The sequence below is a fragment of the Notolepis coatsorum genome (assembly GCF_963971535.1).
Source record: "Notolepis coatsorum genome assembly, chromosome: 1".
NCBI classification, from domain to species: Eukaryota; Metazoa; Chordata; class Actinopteri; order Aulopiformes; family Paralepididae; genus Notolepis; species Notolepis coatsorum.
In genome coordinates, this window is record NC_140165.1 from 239,820,642 (window position 1) to 239,846,855 (window position 26,214).

The 26,214-nt window shown below is 43.6% G+C and overlaps 1 protein-coding gene across 1 annotated transcript in view; it reads right to left on the reverse strand.

Annotated features, from left to right (window-relative positions):
- Nucleotides 1-928: 928 nt before the first annotated feature.
- LOC311224431 (RNA-binding protein Musashi homolog 2-like) overlaps nucleotides 929-26,214 on the reverse strand; it is a 211,487-nt gene continuing 186,201 nt past the window's right edge. The window contains exons 11-14 of the mRNA XM_084309417.1: nucleotides 17,288-17,488; nucleotides 10,689-10,843; nucleotides 8,058-8,134; nucleotides 929-6,098 (exon numbers count right to left, since the gene is read on the reverse strand). Coding sequence (XP_084165543.1) covers nucleotides 8,093-8,134; nucleotides 10,689-10,843; nucleotides 17,288-17,488 — 398 coding nt within the window. The 3' untranslated portion in view covers nucleotides 929-6,098; nucleotides 8,058-8,092. The remainder of the gene's footprint in view (nucleotides 6,099-8,057; nucleotides 8,135-10,688; nucleotides 10,844-17,287; nucleotides 17,489-26,214) is intronic.

A 26,214-nucleotide genomic window follows, 5' to 3' on the forward strand; every position in this document is an offset into this window, starting at 1 on the left:
ACATGTGCAGATCAGATTTGATACAGTGGTGGAGGGTTAACCCTTTCTCTGCGACAATATAGGTTAACCCTTTCACTGCCACACGACAAAGGGTCGTCTGTAGTGTGGTAGTGAAAGGTTAACCTTCTGTAGTGTGGTAGTGAAATGGTTAAGCATCGTTCCTGCTCACAGCCGTCCACTTGCCCCAATACATTCTCAGAACGCAAAGAATCACCCATTACATGTCAGCGCAACATGCCACGGTCATGCAAAATCCTATGCTCAGAACAACGTCGTCCTATTATGAGTGTGTCCTGGTGAAGGTCATGTAAGGTCAAGGGTCTGGCAGTCGATTAACATTTTTGCAACAGTAAGGTGTGCAAAATCTGCTTTCCTTTTCAATGTATTGCTGTCTCGACTCTGGTGCCTTTGCCTCTTAGTTTGAATGTGGCAGGTCTTCCAGAGATCCCATAATGAGTGAAATTAAAACCACTTTGGGTCAAGATGCCTGTTGGGTTAAGACCCAAAATGGGTCACAGGCCTGTATCTGTCTGGCAGGTACCCCCATGACAAGTGTGGTAATGAGCCAAGGATTTAGACTAGGAGACAAAATACCTTACTTGGGTTCTGTGCTGAAAAAGTGTAGGGACCCCTATGTTATCTATTCCACAGTCAAACGTGTGTTGCCTGTTTCTGCTTCTACTGCTCATCTCCAGGGCAACAGGAAGAAAAAGAACAGACTTCAGCTTTTGATCCTGGATCTCGATCGGCTTCAACAGTACGTTGTAACATGAACACAGTGAAAAGACCTACGTTTGTTGTCCCAATACTTTCCCTTTCGACTGTTTATGTGCATTTTGATAATCTCGTTAGCCAATTTAACATCCCAAACTAGGGTTAAGAATTTTCAACCATGTAGAAAATAAAAACATTAGGTGAAATGGTTCAAAACAGTTTTGTTTTATTTCTTTTTTTTCTTTTTTTTCCAGACAAACACATTGATTTCTGGACCACAGTAGAGGATGGAAACCTTTCACAAACATTTTTTATTATCATTATTTGAAAATACAAATATAAAATTATACTTTCCACATCTGAGATGTGAGAGACCCCCATCCACTTTTATTTAATTTTTATTTAATTTTTTTTTACAACAGGGCTTGAGCAAGCCATACAAGAAGACCTGAAAGATGCTTTCAGACAGTCAGCCCGTCCGTTCAGTCAGCTCTCGCGGTAAAAAGTCTGTTAACGTTAAAAAATGGGCAAGTGGTAGGAATGGGCAAGGCAATCAGAACCCCCCCCTCGTGGGACAAGCTTCTGCTATAGGGCCACATGACAAGACACGAGCGACTGTACTGCTTTTCTGAAGCATACAACCTCTCGGTGTTGTCTGCCGTTGTCGTTGGTAACATTCCTAGTCAAGAACAGCACTGTACCTTAAAGTTACAACTTTTCCTTTAAATTACGTTCCGATCTCCTTGCGTGTTCCTGGCGTAAGCCACAACGTTTGCATCGTGGCGAAACTTTGCAGAGTGCGAGACGAACCCTATGACAGTGTCGGCTACTTAAAACATTTCAGAGCTCATTTAGAAAAATGAGTGTTCGGCCTTCGCACATAGACAAAGAGTATTTCGACATAGATATATAATACACTTATAACCTTTATCTGTGTACATGTATATACATTATGTATCCGGATTACAGTATGCGTGTGCTGTGTTTCAGTGACAGGGTGATCAGTTGGCCATTGCCTAGCACTTGCCTCAAGATTCAAGTTTACATGGATACGGTAGTACGCTCCCAATATATCCCAACACCTTCCAGGTCGTGTGTGTTTAACGTTTGTTTTCTTTTTTTTTTGCTCTTTTTTTTCACTTTTCTTTTTTTCTTCTTTTTTAAACCAACAATTATCCAATGATGAACTAGTCTAGCAAGATGTGTAACATTCATTAGCTGTAAACTGCTGTCAATGTGAAAGAAAAGTACAGCAACAACAGAGCCATGCTACCTTAAAGTCCAAGCTACGAGATCAAATCAAAACGTCTAAAAGTATAATGAAGGCTAAAACTGAGAAGTCGATGGTGGTTCTGTTATCAACTACTTGACGGGGGAACCAGCTTCTACTTTAGTCGAACGCTCAGCCAGGCCGGGAAGTCAAACCCACCGCTCCCTCATTCCTCTCACCAGCCACTTTCTCCATCAGCTTAGGGAGACTTGGAGCTCCGCTTGTCCTAATGACGGAGGTCTCGTTACCGCTGGGGCTTCAAAACAAGCCTTGTTTTGTGGAACATTTTGTCTTACCAACACATCCTTGAGCCAAAAAGGGCACATTAAACGGGCTGACCCCTCTACACAAAGGCATTGCATTGTGAAACTGTTGAATTCAATTTCAATATGCATTTCGTTCCTAACCCTACGCCCTAAAAATCTGCTACAATACAGTTCCACGCGTGCCACATGCTAAAATCACTCCCGTGGGACAAATATCACTATCAAGATCATAAAATCAGCACCAGCAAATCTGTTATTGCTACTGTACCTCCTCTGAAACTATCCGTATGGCTGAACCCCCCGACATGTGAGGCACAGGAACCTCAGCTCTTCTACCTCACAAGTGGAGTTATTTCACGTCGTCTGTCACCTCTTTGCACTGTCATCAAATCGCCCAGAAAGGTATTAAAACAGTTATTGCAATTGTCAACGGCCAAGCGATTATGTCAGTGGATGGCCTCTGCTAGACAAGACACACAAGGCCAGATCAACCGAGTGCAGTTTGATGACAGTACTGTTGTGATCGGTACGCTGGCTTCGGTTAAAGTAAGAGCTGGTTCCGTGGTTCAAGAGTACAAAAATAATTCACTAAAATCCTTAACAGTTGATGAGTTTCAACCTAAAGTATATGCGAGTACTTAAGTCAACAAGTAAAAAAAACAGTATTCAAAAATAGTAGTGCCGTGGGCCACTGGGATATTTTCAAGAGTACAAACATTAAAACTTAGAGTTTAGATTAATGATATTCATAATAGTCATTATTGTTATCATTACCATTATTATCATTAATCTGTTATAACTTTCTAAAAAAATATGTTTTTTTTATTCATGTAATAAAATCCTTCTTGTTCATTACTATAACTTGTGTCCCTCCTGAAAAAAAATTATAAGAAATAAAAATGTTTTGCATATCTAGCGTTAGCATTTAAGGTAGTATGGCACACCCCTTTTAAAACATTCAAGGGTGGGGATCCAATTAATGCTTTGTTTACAATTCCATCTTACAGCAATTTCTCCTTTAAATGTGTTTTTTCTTTTCAATGAGAGCTTTGGTTAGTTGAAACCATGTGAGATAAGCAAAAAACTGAAAATCAACAGGAAAATGAAAATACTAGTGAAACAAATGTCAGCATTTTTTCCCCCATATGGTAATTAATAAGAGAAAGTTCTATCCTTACTGGTCCTAGATCATCTAAATACTACATCTATTATTATCTATCTTAACTACGTAACATCTATTACTAGTTACTAGGAGAGAGATAGAGAGAGGAAGAGAGACATAGGGAGTGAGAGATCAACAAATATGTGTATAGACCACTACACTGTTATCAAAGACAGCACTCTTATACAAGGTCATTTGATTTTCTTTTTTCACACGTTACTGAAGTACATTGATGATCAAACATAAGATTATTGTAGAAGGTGATAGGGAATGGAGAGAGAACGTGGATGGATTTACAGTACATAATAATATTATTGTTAGTATTATAGTTATTATTCATATAATCATTAACAACCACAAAAATATTGATACAAATCCTTCTTAGAAATGTAAATCATTCAAGGGAACATACATTTTTATCTTTTTAATCGATAACATACACATTTCTCTTTATTTCTTTTTTTTCTTCTTTTTTTGTTTTTTTTTTGGATAGTTTGATTATTACTTGAAGTCCCCATTTTTGAAAACGATCCAGCATTCAGCTTCACACGTTTTTTTTTTGTAAAAGTAATGTGTAAAACGTCTGTATCAGCACTGAGGAAGAAAAAAACAAACAGGATATACATTTATCAATTCATAAACCATTTAAAACTTTAAAGAAGATTGATTTCTCAATTTTTAGTAAATTCCTATTTACATGAAATGATTATGGATAACATTCCTCTCTATGTTCCATTATTTTGCTTGTGTGAAATTTTGTATGTAATATTGGTGGACAAACCTGTGATATACGTATTTATATATGGCAATTTTCAAAATCAAGAAACTATAAAACATATACCCCAACATATTACACTAACCAAAACTGGGTTGAAAAAAAGTTAACTCGAAAAATAACAATCCTTCATATCTTTGAGACCATTTCAAATAGCCAACAAATGTGCAAATAGAATATGGTCACAACCTTACTGCTAATCACAGTGCAACAACTTGATTTCATAATCCATTCATATTATTTTCAAACCTTTTCAGCCTCAAATAAATTAGCCTATCACTGGTCATCTTTTATAAGACAAAATGCACAGGACTGAGGTAATATGAGACACTCATTTGTCTAACTTCTTACTTCGTAGAGGAAGCAAGAAGTCGACAGAAGAAACAAAAAAAAAGATGACTTGAAATATTGCCTTTCGTATGAAAACAAGAAAGCAGTTGGAGAACTCAAGACAATCATATCACGTCCAACAAATCCTTGAAGACGTGAAGTCAGTTATGAAATTACCATTAGTATGAAACATCTGGACACGACTCGTCCGCCTAGTACTTTCAAAACAGAAAAAAGGTATAAGTGTGCTTTGGATTTTGTCATTTTTATTTATTTTTATGCTATTGACCTCCAAAGTCGCAGCGAGAGAGAGAGAGAGAGAGAGAGAGAGAGAGAGAGAGAGAGATAGAGATAGAGATAGAGAGAGAGATAGAGAGAGAGAGAGAGAGAGAGAGAGAGAGAGAGAGAGAGAGAGAGAGAGAGAGAGAGAGAGAAAACAGTCTTTTACTTGTGTCGTGTGTCGAGGGTGTTTTGAGATTAGAAGTCATCTCTGAAAGACGTTTTTTGTGTGCGACAACATCCAGTGTTAATAACCTTGTGTCGTCTTTCTTTCTTTCTGTTTTTTTTTAAGCTGTGCACATTGTAGCTCACCATGTAGACAAATATGCTGGTATGACATTAGCCACGGTAAGAAAGCCAACGGTATATATACAGAGCAAGCCAACAGTGTTCTCGTCAGATCGTGTCCTTAAAACGGGGGAACTCTCAGGGGCCTTTGTGCTATGGATGGGATTCTCATAGGACTCAGAGCGCTTAGTCGACGTCCTCCCACAGGACTAACCTCTAACGTGGTACAGCCTTTCATCTTCTTTTTACTCGTTTTTTCAATTTTTTTTATTCGTGAACCATCACAAAAATATGGTTCTCTCTCTCCAAACCATTCTATGCCGTGACTGGAATACTATTTACAGTTATATTTCTTTTATTTTTTTTTAAATCTGAATTCACATAGTATTAAAAGGAAACTTTTTCTTTTCTTTTTTTTTCTCTCCAGACAACAAAACATTTATAAAAAAGGACTGTGAAAATATTGTAGTCCTCTTATTGCCAAAAATAGGTTAAGTATGGTGACGACGTTAACAAGGAACGAAGAGAAAAAAAACGAAAACAAAAGAAAAACAACACATAATACACGTAAAATAATAAGAATCGAAGTCAAAGAGTTACAATGAAATCTCGCATGATTGATTTCAAAGACCAAGAAAGAGAAAATAATAAACCAAGAGTAAAGCTAATTCTAAAATGAGGATAAAATCATCGAAAGGGATAAAATAAAACAACAAACATCAAAAACCCTACACAAAGATACAGGGCTACAGTCGTATATAAAGGATCTGAAAGCCAGGGTGGGATTTATAGTACAGCAGATTGTTGTTTCTCTCTTTTTTTTTTTCTGAGATGATTTTTGACTTAATTTTTTCTCTCTATTTTTGTTGTCGTTTAGTTTTGTTCTTCTTCAACTGGTGCCACCTCCACTCTGTCACCGCGTGGATGCTGTCGTTTTGTTCTCCTTCATCTGGTGCCACCTCCGCCCTCCGTCACCGCGTGGATGCTGTAGTGATTGGCGCTGGATGGCATCATCTGAACACAGAAGCAGTTTAGACCTCCTGATACCGACGGCCCCGAAGCCAGGCGGCACAACAACGTCTGGCGTCAAGTACAATACGCTCACTGTGTCCCAATCCCTTTATCCCTCTGCCCAGTGGAACAGATTTACACCAAAAGAATGAGGTAATTATTATTATTATAATTTTTATAATTATTTAATTCATTTAAATAAAATGTTCTTCTAGGCACCAACACGTGGTTATTTGACTGTAATCATATGGACCTTTCTTTGGTTCTACTGTAGGTAGATCCGTTTTGAGTAGCTTTTTGGTGCTTTAAAAACCCTCCATCCCTCTCAACAAAGTTCTATACAGCACCAAAACGCTTCTACCAATTATCCATTAAGATAAATTACCAAAACGCTTCTATACAGCGCCACAACAATTGTGATTGCTACGATTACAGCCAAGGGACCTCTGTAGAACTTTTTCTTTTTTTTGTCTCCCCCCAATCCATCATTGGATCCATGTGGATCTTTGAAGTGTGCAGTCGATGCAGACAAGGGATCACTTTGAGACAAAGAGGTTAAAGCTTGGGACCAGGGATCCACATGATCCTCCAAAGTCAATATTTTCTCGTGTGCCATAATCCTCCAGCAAAAAAAAATAAAAACACTTTCTCACTTAAACGATTCAATTCCTTTTCAATTTCCGCTCCAAACATAATCCCCTGCATCGTTTAACCTTTTTATTTGTTGAATATTGGAATTTGGATTCATGGTTGAGGGCCCCTGTTGGCCCAGAAATAATTATAAACAAATCAACGAACTAATGAAAATGTACTTTGGAGCTCTGAAGCGGCAAAGAGGAAGATGGCACAGTGCTGACAGTAAATACGGTCGTGTTGCCACAAGGCGTCAGCCGCCACACGAGGCCTGGCGGTGACACCGGGGCAGCCGGCCTGGGCACGGACGGGTTAGTTCTCAGCATGCAGGGAGACTTGCTTCGCAGGGAGTTATCTAGCATCGGCACGAGGGGTTAATATCAAGCACGCTCTCTCATCTGTTGCCTTCTCCCGCTTGTCCAGTGCTGCCTTGTCCTGGTGCTGTGACTCTCAATACAGGCAGGACTCACTCCAGTGAATTTGGGTTGAATAAACTCAACAGACACTCAGCAGATCTGCTGTGGTTACGATGCTTAGTTTAAACCGCAGAGCGGTTTTGTTGTCGGACGTACAGTAAGTAACACTGCATGTCACTGCCGCCCCAAGACCCAGGGAGCTGGATTACAAACACAACAATAATCATTTGCAGTCGTTTACACTACGTAGAATTACTTATTCCACTAGTGTGTGCGTTTTATTTCTGTAAGGCCTCTCACGCTTTATGAAAAGGCGATGTGCGTCTTTTTTTTTTACAACTATCGTCAAATAGGAGAAAATATTAAAGTGGAGAGATCTCAAAAGGCAGCGTTGAAGCGTGGAAAACCTTGTGCTCAGTCATCCTGGGCCTCTATCCCTGCGAGATGTCAGGAGGAGCTCCCACTAACTGGCAAACGTCAGAGAAAGCAACAGTCGAAGAGACAAGAGCAGAGTTCGTGTCAAACTGTTTCACCAGGCATCTAGGCATTTTCAAACAACATGCACACACAAGAGTCTGGAGATGAGTTAAAAAGAAAACAACAGCGAGAGGTTTGTTTTAGAGGGAATCTTCTATTCAAGAAATGATTGCATACAATGGAAGATAATGGCTTTTTTTTTTTTTTATCTACAGCTTTTCAAAGGGTTCGAATTTGTTGCCGAAATTGCGCCGAGCGTCGTTAACAAGGGTTTTACATCAAACCTTGTGAAAAGCTACGTCGTGCTTCCGAGTCTACAATAGATACAATCAAGGAGAGAATGAAAGGGGGATATATGAGATGAGCGAAAGGAAAAAAGGTAAGATGTTTGTACGGGTCAAGAGGGTTGGAAGATCATAAAAATGGCATATAATACCTCCAATGAGATGGCAACCAGCCACCTGTTAGCTTTCAATGGTATCCATTTGTAAAAGCGGTCGCAATCAACGGACCCTAGAAGTGTACAATTAGTACCTGTGTCAGTATGCATTTCTGAACCTAGTACTGGTGAGTATCTTTTATTCATATGATGTGCTGCCAGCATGAATGGAGATTTTCGTTTCATAGTTTCGGGCAGAATGGCTGCAGAGCGGGTCTCTCGCCTCCGCCGTTAAGAGCCGGCTCTCTGCCCCCCCCGTGTCAAGGGAGCGCCGGTCTATTCACGGAGGCACCGCCAAAAGAAACCAATCTGGCGCTTATCCAGAAGGAGTCGTAAATACAGGTACAGTAGACACACCTGCCGACGGTGTGCAGTCAGACTAGGGGCCCATTCAGGTTACAGGCGGATGCGTGGGCCCAAGCAGCTCCTTCAATGCTTGCTTTTTTAATTTAGAGTAATTAAACACTACAGTCTACAGCTTGGATCTGTGGTTTAATTTTCTTACATAATACGCATTGAACCAAGATACAAATGCGGTTAGCTTAGCACTCACAGTTCATCGACAATATTTACTTATAGAGCTTATCACATTCATGCTAACACATATTAATCAAATCATCGGAAATCACAAAGACATGCAAAAACAATTCAGTCATTATGCAGAGATGAGTGAATGGCATGGGAGCGGGAAATAACTCCTCCGAGTCACATGACCCTTCTTCACCAAACCCAGGTATGAAATGATTAAGGTGAAATGTAACAGCTACGGTCAGTTTGCCAAAAGCATCATTGTCACCAAGATCCTGCTTGTCCCACTTTAAGTCAATGGGCAAAGATTATCTTAAGCACAAAGATGCAATTGGGAAACTGGGTCCAGATGTGTTTACACAGATGCAATTTGGTTTAAATGTAGAATTAGCTGAATATGTTCTGTTCATGGTATAAAAGAAAGAGAGATGAAAAACCTAAAAAAAAAGAATGGTTGTGTGTTTCATGATACTGCAGTAATTGCATCAAGTATAATACTACAGGTCTTCATATCTGGAATCTTGACAAAAACCCTTTGTGGAGTATGGTATGCCTTTCAGACAGGCCTTAGCTTATTTGGAGTGCTTCACATTCTTTTAAAATAAATTCTTGAATCAAACATCAATGAAATTGTGCTCAAATACATAGATGAATTCCCAAAACCTGTTAGGAGTGTCCTGCTAAATCACCAGAACTGACACCTAAGTTAACAATTGAATTCAAATGTAGGTTAGGGCTGCTATATAAATAGCAACAGCATGACACATCCCAGACCTCGGTTTCCAAGTGCCAACGCTGCCCGTCATCTTTCAAATAGAGGTGTTCTTTCCCAACCTACATTTAATTTTATCGAGGTTGAAACCGCCTCTCAAAGTCAAGCGGAAGGTGACGTGTTCGATTACAAACGATACCCTGCGAATGCCCCCATCTGCAAACACAGCACAGGGAGGTACTCTGGTTTGTCCGATCTTTCTTTCCGATCTCTGGGAATGCAGAGGGGAATTCAGAACCGTGGCCACTGGAATTACTGTACCCGTCGGCCCAAAGCGCAGGTGGCTAAACACAACAGAAAAGGCCTTGTTCGGTTCCTCTGGTCACCTCGGCGTCGGGGTTATTTGGACCGAAGTTCAAAAAGGGGGTGAAGCTGAACCAGGGCTGTGGTGGAATCAGCTCACGGGTTCCTGGCTTTCATCTGCCTGCCCTCTCAATGAAGCCCACTACAAAAGGCTCACAAAGCAACACAGCCGGGGAATGATGGCATCTGCTGGCCGGGCTTCAAAGGGCACGGAGAAATCTCCTCATAACAGGAGTTTGCACAGGGCTTATTATGGTCTTTCTACTCGAAATTATGCACCGTGTGGGGCTTTCTGGTGCGAGCGAAGAAGAGGGAATTCCCAGCTTGAAAGGTTACGACTAAAAAATATCGACGTCCTGCGAGAAAGCAGAAAAAGGTAGGAGAAATACTTGGAAGGACGGAGAGGCCGTTTTGACCTTCTGCTTGGCATGCGAACAGAAGGGACACATCAGAGAGGTGATGACACGCAGTGCAAGTTCACAGTTTGTCATATAGGGCAGTGGAGAAAAGAGCCATGTGTGAAAGGGGATGGGGGGAGAGGCTGGCACGTGAACACAAAGGGACCCGGCACCCGGCACCTGTCTGGAGCCTCTTACACAAGAGGACACAATGAAAGGCCTTTGATGCATCGCTGGACCATAAGAAATAAAAGCAATAATCCTAACGACGTGGTCACTGTGAAAGCGAAGGCACAGGGTACGTCTACATCGCTGATTGTCTTAAATGGGGCACGTAGGGTTTTTAACTCTGTTAACAAAAGCTTACAACTGTCTAGACCGTCACTTAATAAACATCTACTTCACCTGCACGGCTTCAAGAGCCAGGATTAAAAAAAAAATAACTCTAACAATCTCCAAGATAATCTCCTACTTTCTATCTCGAGTGCTTCCTTCTCTGTCAGTGGGCAGGTGGAAAATAAATGTAGAGGGATGGATGAGTAAAGGCAGCGAGGAGGAGTTTGCAGAAGAAGAAGAAGATGATGATGATGGTGGTGGTATGGATGAGGATGAAGGGTGAATACTCACGGCAATGCTGTGGCCGAAGCCGGAGCCTGGCTGGGGGCTGGCGGCGCTGATGTAGTTCCCCACGCCAGAGTCCTGGCTGGCAGGGCCGTAGAGGTCGGCTACCGGGCCGGGGCTGTTGGCGCCGGGGAAAGCTCCGGGCCGGATCGGGTTGTTTCCTGTCAGGGGGGGGGGGGGGGGGGGGGGCAGAACCGGGTCAGGTGGAGGAACTGACCGCACGACTGGCACTCAAAGAGATCAAGGCTGAGCGTGAGAGCCGCGCATGCAAGGATGGAGCTCATCTGATCTCATGCAACCTCCCATCCTCGCGTGCGCGTCGAGAATCACAGCGCGTGACGTTCACTCTAATCGACAAGGAGTGACCTTGTGCTGAAGAATACGCTTGTTGATCGTCTCATCAGGTTTTCTATCAGGTTTTCCACTCAGCATACGTTTAAGAAAAATATAGAACAGACTTGAGACGACAAGGCCCAGACAGACCCTGGAAGTGGAAAAACTGTTAAACTATTGAGAAGACAAAAAGCGTGATAGAAGCTCGACAGAGAGGGTTATGCATGTATCTCTGGCCTCTATGTTGTCGTCGTGTTATTCTGGATGCTCATGCATGGGACTATGTTATCTGCGGCGCAAAGGACCATTTGCATGCCATGCAAACTAACGGACAGGATGGTTTCAAATGCAAAAGCTGTTTCTAAAATGACAGATACGAAGCAGGCGGGGTGTGTGTGTGTGTGTGTGTGTGTGTGTGTGTTCCCCCGGCGTAGTAATACAGCTCCGACTCGTCACCCCCCAAAAGGAAAGAAAACGAAACGTTAAAAAACAACCGGCGAGGTAACTCTCCTCATCCTTCACCTGCTCTCCTTGACAGATCTCTCTGCCTCCCCCTCACCCCTCACTGGGTTACAGAGAGCCACAGATATGCCTACTGGCACTGGCAGACAGTTCATGAAAACGCCTCGCAAAAGGAGACATGCACGGGGGAGCCGGGCACAACACCCCTCGTCTAATCAACACCTGTCGCTAAGGAGAACTCCTACCGCCCTGTCTGACCGTCCTAACCACCACCACCACCACCACCTCCTCCTCCTCCCACCGCAAACCCCCTTTTCCCACCCTCCTTTAAATATATGACGGTGATTATCTTCTCCTTAGTGCCGAGGGTATCGGGTGCCTCGCCGCTGCCTGACAGGCAGGAAATTACATGGGGTGTCCTGGGTAATGTGCGCTAAAGACTGCTGGGTTGAGTCACATCTCCAACACCCCCCCCCCCCCCACCCACCCTGCCTGTCGAGGGAGACGGCAGCGATATTAAAGCAGAGATAAGAGATGGAGGCCCACCACCCACCGCTTCCTACTGCAGCCCAGGAATACTGTGTGTGACAGAGAGAGGAGAGAGAGAGACAGAGAGAGAGAGAGAGACAGAGAGAGAGAGAGGAGAGAGACAGAGAGAGGAGAGAGACAGAGAGAGAGAGAGAGAGAGAGACAGAGAGGGGGAGAGAGACAGAGAGGAGATAAAGACAGAGAGGGGAAGAGAGAGAGACAGAGAGGGGAAGAGAGAGAGACAGAGAGGGAGAGAGAGAGAGAGGAGACAGAGAGGGGGAGAGAGACAGAGAGGAGATAAAGACAGAGAGGGGAAGATAGAGAGACAGAGAGGGGGAGAGAGAGAGAGGAGATAGAGAGAGAGACAGAGAGAGAGGAGACAGAGAGAGGGAGTGAGAGAGAGAGACAGAGAGAGAAGGAGAGAGAGAGAGACAGAGAGGAAAATAATATGCCTGTGCAACAACTCAGGTAGAGGAGAACCGACATACAGTACACTACAAGTCTGCAAAAGCAAACTTGACGACCTTGCCAGTGTACTTGGAGGCAGAGCAAACTACGTCTTGAGAGAGAGAGAGAGAGAGAGAGAGAGAGAGAGAGAGAGAGAGAGAGAGAGAGAGAGAGAGAGAGAGAGAAAGAAAGAGAGAGTGGGGTCAGACAGACTCTCTGAAAACTAGAACACATGTCTGCTTGAAGTCCCTGACCAATAACGCTTGCAATTAGGAAATGAGGAGATGGAAAGGGAGAGAGAGAGGGAAAGGGAGAGCGAGAGAGAAAGAGAGAGAGAGAAAGAGATAGAGAGAGAGAGAGAGAGAGAGAGAGAGAGAGAGAGAGAGAGAGAGAGAGAGAGAGAGAGAGAGAGAGAGAGAGAGAGAGAGAGACACACACACACAGGGAGACGGAGAGAGACGGAGGGATGGAAGAACCCCAAGGTTGTGTGAAAACAACTCATTGTCATCAACCACTTGAGCCATAAGTTGCCTTCAGCGCCAGATGACCCAACGCCGCTTGGTTGACAAATAATAACACAAAAAAAAGAGAATAAAATGGAGAATACATTAAATTAAATAAAACCCCCAGGACACCTCCGTCTCCCAACGCGGATCCTCCAACCCCCTCCCCCACCCTGTCACCCGGCCACCCCCTCCCCACAACGCCGAGGTCTGCTCATTTTTCTCCCGCTGAGTGCCATCCAGTGACACACCCATTAATAAAAGGAATATTAAATCAGGTTGGGGCCGCCGCCGGAAGCTTTTAGTCAGTGCGGATGTTCAGTGAAAAGGGAGGTCTATTAATGCCGGGGATCTGAAGGCTCACCGGGGCTAAAGGGTTATTAAAATAAGCTAATGAAAGGGTGAAACAGTCCGCTTGAAACGCTGAACAAATAAGCAGAGGAGTAAAGGATCTAACTGACTACGCCCGACTATAGCCGTGTCTGTAAATAAAGACGGGGGAAGGAGATCTACATTTAAACCTGAGGCCGTCTAATCGTGCTGGGGAGGATAAATCATCCAAGCCGGGGGGCTTTGGTGTCGACGTGGCCACGCGCGATGAAGCGCAACGTGTGATTTCAAAAGGAAGTATTCAGTGCGCTGTATATTTCAGCGTGATGGACAAACAACTATTGTGTGTCATGTGAAACTAGCTATCACGCACACACGCACGCACACACGCGCGCATGCACGCATACACATGCACACCGGAAAGTCACATTCATTGTTCGCTGAAATCATCCCTCGCTCACCCAGGATCCACAGGCCAGACTCTGTGCTAATTGTCTGTAATCTTATATAATGACAGCACCAGTTAGCATCAGGCATCATAATTGTCTGCCGTGGTATTATCCCAGCACTGCCGTGAAAATAGGGCCTGCTTAAAGCCATTACTTCCTCTCCTTGTGTCACGCAGAGCGTGCCACTTTCATCGGCAGCGCTGAGCAATCAGATAATGACGGTCACTGTTGTCAAGCTGGTATTTTCTTTTTATAGGACCCGGCGGAACTATCCCCCCCGATCTCTCTGTTCAACCAGGCTGCGTGTGGAAACCCATACAAAATATCACAACATAGATATCTCCTTTGGAAAGCGTCCCACAAATTTTGCACTCAGGGAGTAATTGTGACAAAGACCTACATTTAAGACTAATAAAATGTATTCTTACTTTCATCATAGCCCTCCATGGACCCAAGATACTCACACATTTTTTTTAAACGAATTTGTGTAGACTGGGATTTTGTATAGTATTGTCCTAACGTACGTTTACATTTCTAGTGTGAAATTGCAACCAACTGCTTTTTTCTTCTTCTTATGGTTTACAAGTTTAAATCAGGATTCAGGAAGTACTTTTCTACTGACACCGGTCTTCTTTATTTAACACGGAAAGAGACCCTGGCAGACTGTGTGGAATGATGCTGTTAGATTTACAAAAAGCCCTCGACACAGTTGACCATGGTGACCTACTGTATAAGATGGAGGCCAATGGGCTACAACCAAGCTCTGGGCTGGATCAGGTCCTACTTGGCAGGTAGAGAACAGTTAGTGGAAGTAAGCGGCACACTCTCCTGTCCCATGTGGTGTTCCACAGGGCAGTGTGCTTGGACCCTTACTGTTTCCACTATACATTAATGACTTGAAGGCTGCCTTATTCATCCTGCCAACTCTTGCTCTATGCAGATGATTCAACTCTACTTGTGTCACATAAAAACAAACTGGTATCGGAGAACACACTCAGCAGGGAGCTTACTAATGTGATGCCGTGGCTTACGGACAACACGCTTTCCTTGCACTTAGGCAAGACTGAAGCCATACTCTTTGGGATAAAAGTAAGATTGACAAAAGTAGAACCAGGGGCATTTGGATAGAATTAAATGGGATTCATTTGGCAGCAAAGACCTCCATCAATTATTTAGGCTGTTCATTGGAGGGCCACTTAAGTGGTGAGATAATGGCGCTTAAAGTGAAGGTTAATACTTGCACCACATTCTTTGTCAGGAAGGTACATTTAATTGATGAAGATACACTAAAAATGTTGGCTTCCTCACTTGACTATGCCAGTTTGTCATGGTACAGTGCATTACCTGAACTACTGAAAAACTAATTACAAACGGCCCCAAAATAAATGAATCAGGGTTGTTTAGAGGTTGGGCCCTCGTTGGGCAGAGTTGAAGCGAGGGTCACACAAATCAAATTGGGCACGGCTCACAGAACCATTCATATCAACGCTCCAATCTACCTGATGGAATTACTTTCCATATGTAAGAGATGGTGACAATCATAACACCAGGGGCAGCACAGCCTATATGGGTCTACAGATTTAACAGGAAAACCTACATCTACATATCAGGGTGCTTGGGAATGGAATACATTGGAATTTCAAATGAAACAGTCTGAGGTCTTCATGCAGAAGGTAAAGAGGTGGGTGTTGTGCAACATGGCGGAGCAAACCACTCCGTTTACACGCAGGGGGTCGACAACATGGCGGAGTAAACCACTCCGTTTACACTCAGGCGGTCGACAACATGGCGGAGTAAACCACTCCGTTTACACTCAGGCGGTCGACAAGTACTTTTAGCTGATGTGAACTGTGGGCTCATTTGATCTTATATATACTATTTTATTTTGTATATGTCTGTGTTTTATGATTCAAGCTGTGTTAGACCTGCCAGTGTCATGTCTTTTAAATGGGGACCACAATGGAAACATGTTTTTTTTTTTACTTTATTGTGTTCTCCTCTATGATTTTATAACGTATGCATGACTGCAGCTGGCTGTGCATTTGTAGAAATAAACGAAACAAAAGTAATTACACTGAAAGCTTATTTTTAGTGGTAATTTTATCAGAACGAAATCGGTGAAATATATCCCAATTGCCAATATATAATACTGTGAAAAGATAATGTGAAAGGCCAGCACTATCTATACTATTTAATACCGGTGCACCAAGACATCTGTTACGCTCTAATGTATAGCAAACACCATAGTACTAGCTTCACGTGAGCCACTGGAAGTACGTGAGTTTCCAGGCTGCTTGATCATCAAGCACTTTCTGAGTTCAAACAGCTCCACAGGAGGCTTCTTCTGAAGACAGTTACGTATTGTTTTGGCTTCAGCTGAACTGCCTGCCTCATGCCTGTACGCACTGTGCCCCGAGGGAGCCAGTTTCAAAGTATTCTGTAATCCTAACGTACGTCTTTTGCTCTGAACAAACCGACATTAAGCACCGAAAGCCGCATCCGTCACCTAGGCAGGTTGCGTGGGAGGAAGCGGCACGGCCGCTGTGATAGCGCTGACTGAGGAACTAAATGAGCCGTCGTCGGGAGATGTGCAGAGTGCTCCGCAATCAGACGAGAGGGCACTTCTACCAGATGGTGGCTTCTTCCTCGTCCACCGCGAGTGGAGGCGGCGCGAGGCTCGTCTTGGGTTGTTTTCATGCAAAACGAGCTGGCGGTGTGGACTTGTGTGTTTCTGCTCTGCCAGGGTACCTTCTGCCACGGGTCACGTCTAGACATCGACAAGTGGAATCTAAACGCACATATTAATACCGGGAGTCAGTTAGCTGACAATGAAATGTGCAAACAGTCGGTGGGGGGGACGGGACGGTCGATGGCGAGATTCAATCTGTCGGTACATTCCGTGCGCTGCCACTAATACCTCAGAGTTATTTCATAACGGGAGTGTTGAGTGTACGGTGCGAACCGAGAACGGGAATGGAATCCATACACGTCAATGTCAATACAAGCACCGCGTTCGGTCATTGTTGCATTAGGGAGGAGGTTCCCCCCCCCCCTCCCCGATCAATTCGACAATACCCTGACGACCAGATGCAGTGCAAAAGCAGACATGTACTTGCATGTCAATATGCCACATATCAAGACCATAAAAAAAAAAAAACGATAACAGAAATCAATAAGAAATCAATCAATAATCTCAAAGGTAGCACCACGAAGGGCATGCATCGCATTCCAGGCAACCCGCCAAGTGCAACCCTCCCTGGCTCTTAACCCCCCCCCCCACCTGCCCTCCGCCCCCCCCAACCCCAACTTCTATCTCTCCGTTCTCCTTCAATTCTTCTCTTCTCATTGACCTGCAGGTGAGTTTACGCCGCTCTGAATGAATGGCATTCATTGACTGAGGAGTGGAATGCGTGGAAGAAGGAGGAGGAGGAGGAGGAGGAGGAGGAGGAGGAGGAGGAGGAGGAGGAGGAGGAGGAGGAGGAGGCAGGAGGAGGAGGAGGAGGAGGAGGAGGAGGAGGAGGAGGAGGAGGAGGAGGAGACGCGGGGTACACACCTGGGCTCTTAAAGGGGTCCGGGCTGTGCAGGTGGTGCTGGAGGGAGGTTGGGGAGGTGCAGGCTGAGCTGGCATGCTCACTGGGCAGCATCTGAGCAGCGGCCTGGGGGGGGCCCAGCGAGCCATAGTCCGCAAGGGAGTAGGGGGGTCCGCCGCGCACGTCACCGCCGGCCCCGGAATAGAACCCGTAATCGGGGAACCCTGGGAGACAGGGGAGGGGGGGGGGGGGAGCAAGGAGGAGGAGGAGGAGGAGGAGGTGGGGAGGGTGACTCCATCATTGTGGGACAACTTTTTATACAGTAATAACTTTTCTTTTGATAGTTTCCTCTGTCATTGGCTGAATGGTATGTTTCAGCTGCTGCTAGTGGCTGCTGTGTTGTGGTACAGAGGGCTGTGGATGGATATGGAGTCAGCGAGAGGCAACTACTGCTACCAAGCATCACCCTGCCTGCCTCGTGTCTCAAGGGTGGCAGGGGCAAGCCACGGGGGGACATGAAGTAGAAATCACTGTAGGAAAAATAAAAAATGTGAAGAAAAAAACAAGGCAACACCCCAGTGTCTTATTGTCCAGTGTGTGTGTGGTGTAGAGTCATGCTGCAGGAGTGAAAGACCAGCGTGGTTCCTTGACGACGAGGCCCACGTCGACGGCAGAGGTCCATCCCATTAACCCCCTGCCGCTGTGCCCGCGGGCAAGGCACTAGCATCGCCATCATCTTTAGGGACGGCGGCGGCATACGAATGAACTCGTCCGATACGCAACCCGTTTATATAAAGCTTCCCCTGCGGGTGATTATAAACGCTGAGCGCGGCGCGAAAAGGCTTCGGGGCTGGAAAATATGACTCCTTTTCTCCTAAAATAAAATGAGGGAGCAGTGATTAAGAACGATCAATAATTTACGTCTGGCTGTGCTCATAAATCAATGAGATTAGGCCAGAAATTTCTCATTAATTTTAGATTTGACACCAGAAAGATGGGCCGACGCGGCGGCAGGAGGACACGCTGAAAGGAGCTTCCATTAGCGGGGCCTCCGGCGGTGGCACTGCGTCTCTCTCTCCCACACCCCTGTTTAATTAGAACAACAATACAGAACGCCGCGCTAATTTCTCATCTCCTCAGAAGACGCGGGAAACACATTGTCGCGAGTTGACCTTTATGGATATGAAACTCGACGCAAAAAAATAATCTAAAGTTAGTCGGATCAAATTCATTAAAAAGAAAAAGCGCAGCCGATGCCAAAAACGCACCGGCGTCCCGGAGCCATCTGTTGCGCCGATCCGGGATGTAACTAATTTCCTGATCATACATTCTCTGCACATCTTGATTCCCCGGCCCGCCTGGGATTAGCCGGGTCTGTGTGTCGCCAGCGGTTTGGGAGACGGAAAAAAACAAACACAAATTGTTTGGTAATTTCACAGCGATCGCCCGCTAAACAACTGACGAGTGGCTCTCATATCGTTACGCCTCTCGTAACAGGTAGTACCGCGTGCAAATGTTTTAAGATTCCTTTTCGAACGGTTTAAACGGCAAAACGTTTAATCTACTCCGCGGGAAAACCGTCTACTGCGCCGTCAGACGCGTCGTCCCGGTGCCGACTGCCAGGGCTCTGTGCCAAACCAAGCCTTCTCGGTTTAATTGGAATTGTAAGGTACGGGAGACACAGACGACACTGGAGGAACAGATCTGTTGATCCTACTCTGTTTGATCTTCATCACGCTATGAAGCCCGTTTCCAGACTTATAATCTCTCTCTCTCTCTCTCCTCTCTCTCTCTCTCTCTCTCTCTCTCCTCTCCGTTTCTCTCTCTCTCTCTCTCTCTCTCTCTCTCTCCTCTCCGTTTCTCTCTTTCTGTCTCTCCTCTCCGTTTATCCTTCTCTCGCTCTGTCTCTCTCTCCCTTTCTCTCTCTTTCTCTCCTCCTCGTCTCTCTCTCTGTCTCTTTCTCTCCTCCTTGTCTCTCTCCTCCCCTTCTCTGCTCTCCCTCTCTCTCGCTCTCCCTCTCAGTCTGTTGTTAAACGGGTACCGTCACCTCAGCACATCATTAACCAGTCAAACTCTCTATACGAACACTAACATCTGTCCTGAATCACCAACATCATCATCAACAACAACAACAACAACAACAACATCATCATCATCATAATCATCATCATCATCATCATGGAATGCTCAGCGAGTCATCTGCTAATCATGCGACTGATGGCATCTCCATGGCAACAGACTGGCTTGAGAATTCATGACACCTGAAGGAAAAAAAGAAGACGGAAACGCGACAAATGGACAAATGGATGAATGAATGAATGAAAGGACGTCTGAATGCGCGACGTGGACAGATTGAAGGCGCATACTGCCACTCAGAAGCCACATATTGGTGGAATGAAGCAACAGATGGGACAGGGGACTTGTTGGAGACGCCAGCGGATGCTTCAGAGGAGGAGGACAAGGGAAAACAGAGAGGGTCTCTCTCTCTCTCTGTCGCTCTCTCTCTCTCTCTCTCTCTCTCCGAGAAAGGGGGGATGCCCACTCAAGCAATGAACTTTAATCGTTTCAGGAAGGAGACAAATACACACACGCCATACATGTGTACACACACACAAACGCATACACAAACACACACACTTAGGTTTAATCCATTTTTGATGTGCAGGCTAATAGCTGGGTGTCCTTGAGGTTCAAACTGATTTCGGCGCTCCCCACTAATTAGACGGAGACAGGCGTCCCGTTCTGTTCCCTCTCATCTTCCTAATTAACAACAAACAAATGAAGACCTTACTGCGGCCCCACGCCTCCGTCTTCCCTTAGTTAAATAGAGGTGGAGGGAGGGGTGTGTGTGTGTGTGTGTGTGTGTGTGTGTGTGTGTGTGTGTGTGTGTGTGTGTGTAGACATCTACAACCACAACCAGCAGAGACACACACAACAGACACACGCACGCACTCCCACAGACACAGACACAGACACAGACACACAGGGTCCTACTAATCACCCCAAAGTACCAGAAAATACCAGAAACTACCCCAAAATACCCCAAAGTATACCCCAAATACCAGAAACTACCCAAATACCCCAAAGTATACCCCAAAATACCAGAAACTAACCCAAAATACCCCAAAATACCAGAAACTACCCCAAAATACCCCAAAGTATACCCCAAAATACCAGAAACTACCCAAAATACCCCAAAATACCAGAAAATACCAGAAACTACCCCAAAATACCCCAAAGTATACCCCAAAATACCAGAAACTACCCCAAAATACCCCAAAATACCAGAAACTACCCCAAAATACCCCAAAGTATACCCCAAAATACCAGAAACTACCCCAAAATACCCCAAAATACCCCAAAGTATACCCCAAAATACCAGAAACTACCCCAAAATACCAGAAACTACCCCAAAATACCCCAAAGTATACCCCAAAATACCAGAAACTACCCCAAAATACCAGAAAATACCAGAAACTACCCCAAAATACCCAAAGTATACCCCAAAATACCAGAAACGACCCAAAATACCCCAAAATACCAGAAATACCAGAAACTACCCCAAAATACCCCAAAGTATACCCAAAATACCAGAACTACCCCAAAATACCAGAAAATATCAGAAACTACCCCAAAATACCCAAAGTATACCCAAAATACCAGAAACTACCCAAATACCCAAAATACCAGAAAATACCAGAAACTACCCCAAAATACCCCAAAGTATAACCCCAAAATACCAGAAACTACCCCAAAATACCAGAAAATACCAGAAAATACCAGAAAATACCCAAAATACCCCAAAGTATACCCCAAAATACCAGAAACTACCCCAAAATTACCCCAAATACCAGAAAATACCAGAAGACTACCCCAAAATACCCCAAAGTATACCCAAAATACCAGAAACTACCCCAAAATAGCCTAAAATACCCCAAAGTATACCCCAAAGTACCAGAAAATACCAGAAAATACCCCAAAATACCCCAAAGTACCCCAAAATACCCCAAAGTATACCCCAAAGTACAAGAAAATACCCCAAAATACCCCAAAGTATACCCCAAAGTACGAGAAAATACCAGAAAATACCCCAAAATACCCAAATAGTGTGTAATAGTGTAATAGTGTGATAGTGTGTAATAGTGTAATAGTGTGTAATAGGTTGTAATATTGTGTAATAGTGTAATAGTGTAATAGTGTGTAATAGTGTAATAGTGTAGTGTGTAATAGTGTAATAGTGTGTAATAGTGTAATAGTGTAATAGTGTGTAATAGTGTAATAGTGTGTAATAGTGTGTAAAAGTGGTAATAGTGTGCTAGTGTAGTAGTGTGTAATAGTGTAATAGTGTAATATGTGTAATAGTGTAATAGTGTAATAGTGTGTAATAGTGTAATAGTGTGTAATAGTGTGTAATAGTAATAGTGTGCTAGTGTATAGTGTAATAGTGTGTAATAGTGTAATAGTGTGTAATAGTGTAATAGTGTGATAGTAGTAATAGTGTGTAATAGTGTAATAGTGTAATAGTAGTAATAGTGTGTAATAGTGTAATAGTGTGTAATAGTGTAATAGTGTGATAGTGTGTAATAGTATAATAGTGTGTAATAGTGTAATAGTGTGTAATAGTGTGTAATAGTGTAATAGTGTGTAATAGTGTAATAGTGTGTAATAAGTGTAATAGGTGTAATAGTGTGTAAAAGTGTAATATTGTGCTAGTGTAATAGTGTAATAGTGTGTAATAGTGTAATAGTGTGTAAAGTGTGTAATAGTGTGTAAAAGTGTAAAAGTGTTGCTAGTGTAATAGTGTGTAATAGTGTGTAATAGTGTAATAGTGTAATAGTGTGTAATAGTGTGTAATAGTGTATTAGTGTAATAGTGTGTAATAGTGTAATAGTGTAATAGTGTGTAATAGTGTAATAGTGTGTAATAGTGTATAGATGTAATTTTGTGTAATAGTGAGTAATAGTGTGTATAGTGTAATAGTGTGTAATAGTGTAATAGTGTAATAGTGTGTAATAGTGTATAGTGTGTAATAGTGTAATAGTGTGTAATAGTGTAATAGTGTAATAGTGTGTAATATGTAATAGTGTGTAATATTGTAATAGTGTGTAATAGTGTAATAGTGTGCTAGTGTAATAGTGTAATAGTGTGTAATAGTGTTAATAGTGTGTAATAATGTAATAGTGTGTAATAGTGTAATAGTGTGTAATAGTGTAATAGTGTGTAATAGTGTAATAGTGTAATAGTGTGCTAGTGTAATAGTGTAATAGTGTGTAATAGTGTAATAGTGTGATAGTGTAATAGTGTGTATAGTGTAATAGTGTGTAATAGTGTAATAGTGTAATAGTGTGTAATAGTGTAATAGTGTAATAGTGTGCGTGTGTGTGTGCGTGTGTGTGTGTGTGCGCGTGTGAGAGAGAAAGAGAGAGAGAGAGGGGGGGGGGAGATGGAGAGAGAGAAGGGGGATAGAGGGAGATGGAGAGAGAGAGAAAGAGGGGGGAGATGGAGAGAGAGAGAAGGGGATAGAGGGAGATGGAGAGAGAGAAGGGGGATATAGGGAGATGGAGAGAGAGAAGGGGAGAGAGAGAACGGGGAGAGAGAGAGAAGAAGGGAGAGAGAGAGAGGGAGGGAGAGAGAAAGATGGATAGGAGAGAGAGAGAGAGAGAGTGGGGAGATGGAGAGAGAGAAGGGGGAGAGAGGGAGATGGAGAGAGAGAAGGGGGATAGAGGGAGATGAGGAGAGAGAGGAGGGGGAGAGAGAGAGAAGAGAGAGAAGAAGGGAGAGAGAGGGAGAGAGAGAAGATGGATAGAAGAGAGAGAGAGAGAGAGAGAGAGAGAGAGAGAGAGAGAGAGAGAGAGAGAGAGAGAGAGAGGGAGAAGAGGGGAGAAGGAGCTATTTATATAGCTCTTTTATCCAAAGCGCTTTACAATTTATGCTTCACATTCACTCACACACCGACGGCGGAGGCGACCATGCCAAGTGCCAATCTGCTCACCGGGAGGAGCAGGGCTTAAATGTCTTGCTCAAGGACACTCGGACACGCCGCCGGGAGGAGCCGGAATCGAACCGGGAATCTTCTGATTAACCAGACGAGCGCTCGGCTCTACTTCCTGAGCCCTCTACGTTTTTATGTCTCACTCTTTGTCTCACTAAACCTTTACTGCGTTAATCCCTTCCTGGATGCAGCCAGAGTACAGAGTGCCTCAGTCACTACAGCCATAATGTGGAGACACACACACACACACACATGCACACGCGCACACACACACACACACACACACACGCACACACACACAGCCACACTATACACACTATTACACTATTACACACTATTACACACTATTACACTATTACACTATTACACTATTACACACTATTACACTATTACACTATCACACTATTACACTATTACACACTATTACACTATTACACTAGCACACTATTACACTATTACACACTATTACACACTATTACACACTATTACACTATTACACACTATTACACTATTACATACTATTACACTATTACACTATTACACACTATTACACTATTACACACTATTACACTATTACACTATTACACACTATTACACAAAATTACACTATTACACTATTACACACTATTACACTATTACACGCTATTACACTATTACACACTATTACACTATTACACTATTACACACTATTACACACTATTACACACTATTACACTATTACACACTATTACACACTATTACACACTATTACACTATTACACTAGCACACTATTATACTTTTACACACTATTACACACTATTACACACTATTACACTAGCACACTATTACACTTTTACACATATTACACACTATTACACACTATTACACTATTACACACTATTACACTATTACACTTTTACCACTATTACACTATTACACTATTACACACTATTACACTATTACACACTATTACTACTATTACACTATTACACTATTACACTATTTGGGGTATTTTGGGGTATTTTCTGGTACTTTGGGGTATACTTTGGGGTATTTTGGGGTACTTTGGGGTATTTTCTGGTACTTTGGGGTATACTTTGGGGTATTTTAGGGTATTTTGGGGTAGTTTCTGGTATTTTGGGGTATACTTTGGGGTATTTTGGGTAGTTTCTGGTATTTTCTGGTATTTGGGGTATTTGGGGTAGTTCTGGTATTTTCTGGTATTTTCTGGTATTTTGGGTATTTTGGGGTAGTTTCTGGTATTTCTGGTATTTTCTGGTATTTTGGGGTAGTTTCTGGTATTTTGGGGTATACTTTGGGTATTTTGGGGTAGTTTCTGGTATTTTGGGGTAGTTTCTGGTATTTTGGGGTATACTTTGGGGTATTTTGGGTATTTTGGGGTAGTTTCTGGTATTTTGGGGTATACTTGGGGTATTTTGGGTAGTTTCTGGTATTTTCTGGTATTTTGGGGTAGTTTCTGGTATTTTGGGGTTACTTTGGGGTATTTTGGGGTAGTTTCTGGTATTTTCTGGTATTTGGGGTATTTTGGGGTAGTTTCTGGTATTTTGGGTATACTTTGGGGTATTTTGGGTAGTTCTGGTATTTTCTGGTATTTTGGGGTATTTTGGGGTAGTTTCTGGTATTTGGGGTATACTTTGGGGTATTTTGGGGTAGTTTCTGGTATTTGGGGTATACTTTGGGTATTTTGGGGTAGTTTCTGGTATTTTCTGGTATTTTCTGGTACTTTGGGGTGATTAGTAGGACCCGAAAAAAACACACACAAACACACACACACACACACACACACACACACACACACACACACACACACACACACACACACACACACACACACACATACACACACACACACACACACACACCTGGGCTGCTTTGTTCGCGCCCCCCAGATGAAACACGAGTCCTTGGTCGTTCCGTGTCAGCACTGGCGTGAAGGTCTGGCATAAACGGCTGGAATTATACCCAGAGATCATCGATAATGAGACCACTGTCTGCCTCGGAAAAACGTGGAAATAAAAATGCAGTGGCAAGCGTCCCTTCGGGGAGCACAGAGACCCGAGATCAGCCATCTGGAGGAAGGGAATGGGCCTCTTGATTATCGCGCGGAGCTAATTTTCTCTCAGCTGTTATGCAGATGATTCACTTTTGAGCGTGCGGGAGGAGGAACAGTGAAAAATGTGAGCTGATTAAACATCAATGTTTGGAGACATCAAAGGGGTTGCCACGGTAACGGCCGGGCTCTGAAGCTCTGATGCCGTCTCGCGACGTGGAGAACGGGCGCCCCCACCACGGCCGGCTTTGAATTTTCTTTTTGTGAATGGTACGGTATTGCACTTGCACTCTATTAGGTCACGTCTCCTCTCTCTCTCTCTCTCTCTCTCTCTCTCTCTCTCTCTCTCTCTCCTCTCTCTCTCTCTCTCTCTCTCTCTCTCTCTCTCTCTCTCTCTCTCTCTCTCTCTCTGATGGCTGTCGGTCGCCCATCGCCGCCTCATTACGGCGACTTGAATTCAAACGCTTCGCTACATTGTAGACAGATGTCTATCTGTGCTAAATGCACATAATAACCCTTATTTAACCCCCCGTGAGTTTAACACGTCTTCTCACGTCGCCGACTGTCTGGTACAGTCGTTCTCCTTCCCATCAGCTTCCCACACAGAGGCTGTACACATTTTAATACTGCAAGTAGCAAAGAAACCGGAACTGTGGGACATTAGATTATTGTCTGTGGCAACAGCAGAGTACCGGCGTTAACTGGACATTGCCTTTTTACAAAACAGTTAAATTTGGCCGAAGCCAAGAACATTTTTATTTCCATTCTGTGCATCCAGCCGTCCACCAGTTAAACCGGTGTATCGCCTCGACCAGGTTGACTTTGTGTCGCTAAAAATGTAAACGTGAACTCCTCGACGTCACTGGATCACCAGATCAGTGCCGTACTGTACCGTTTAAAAACATGT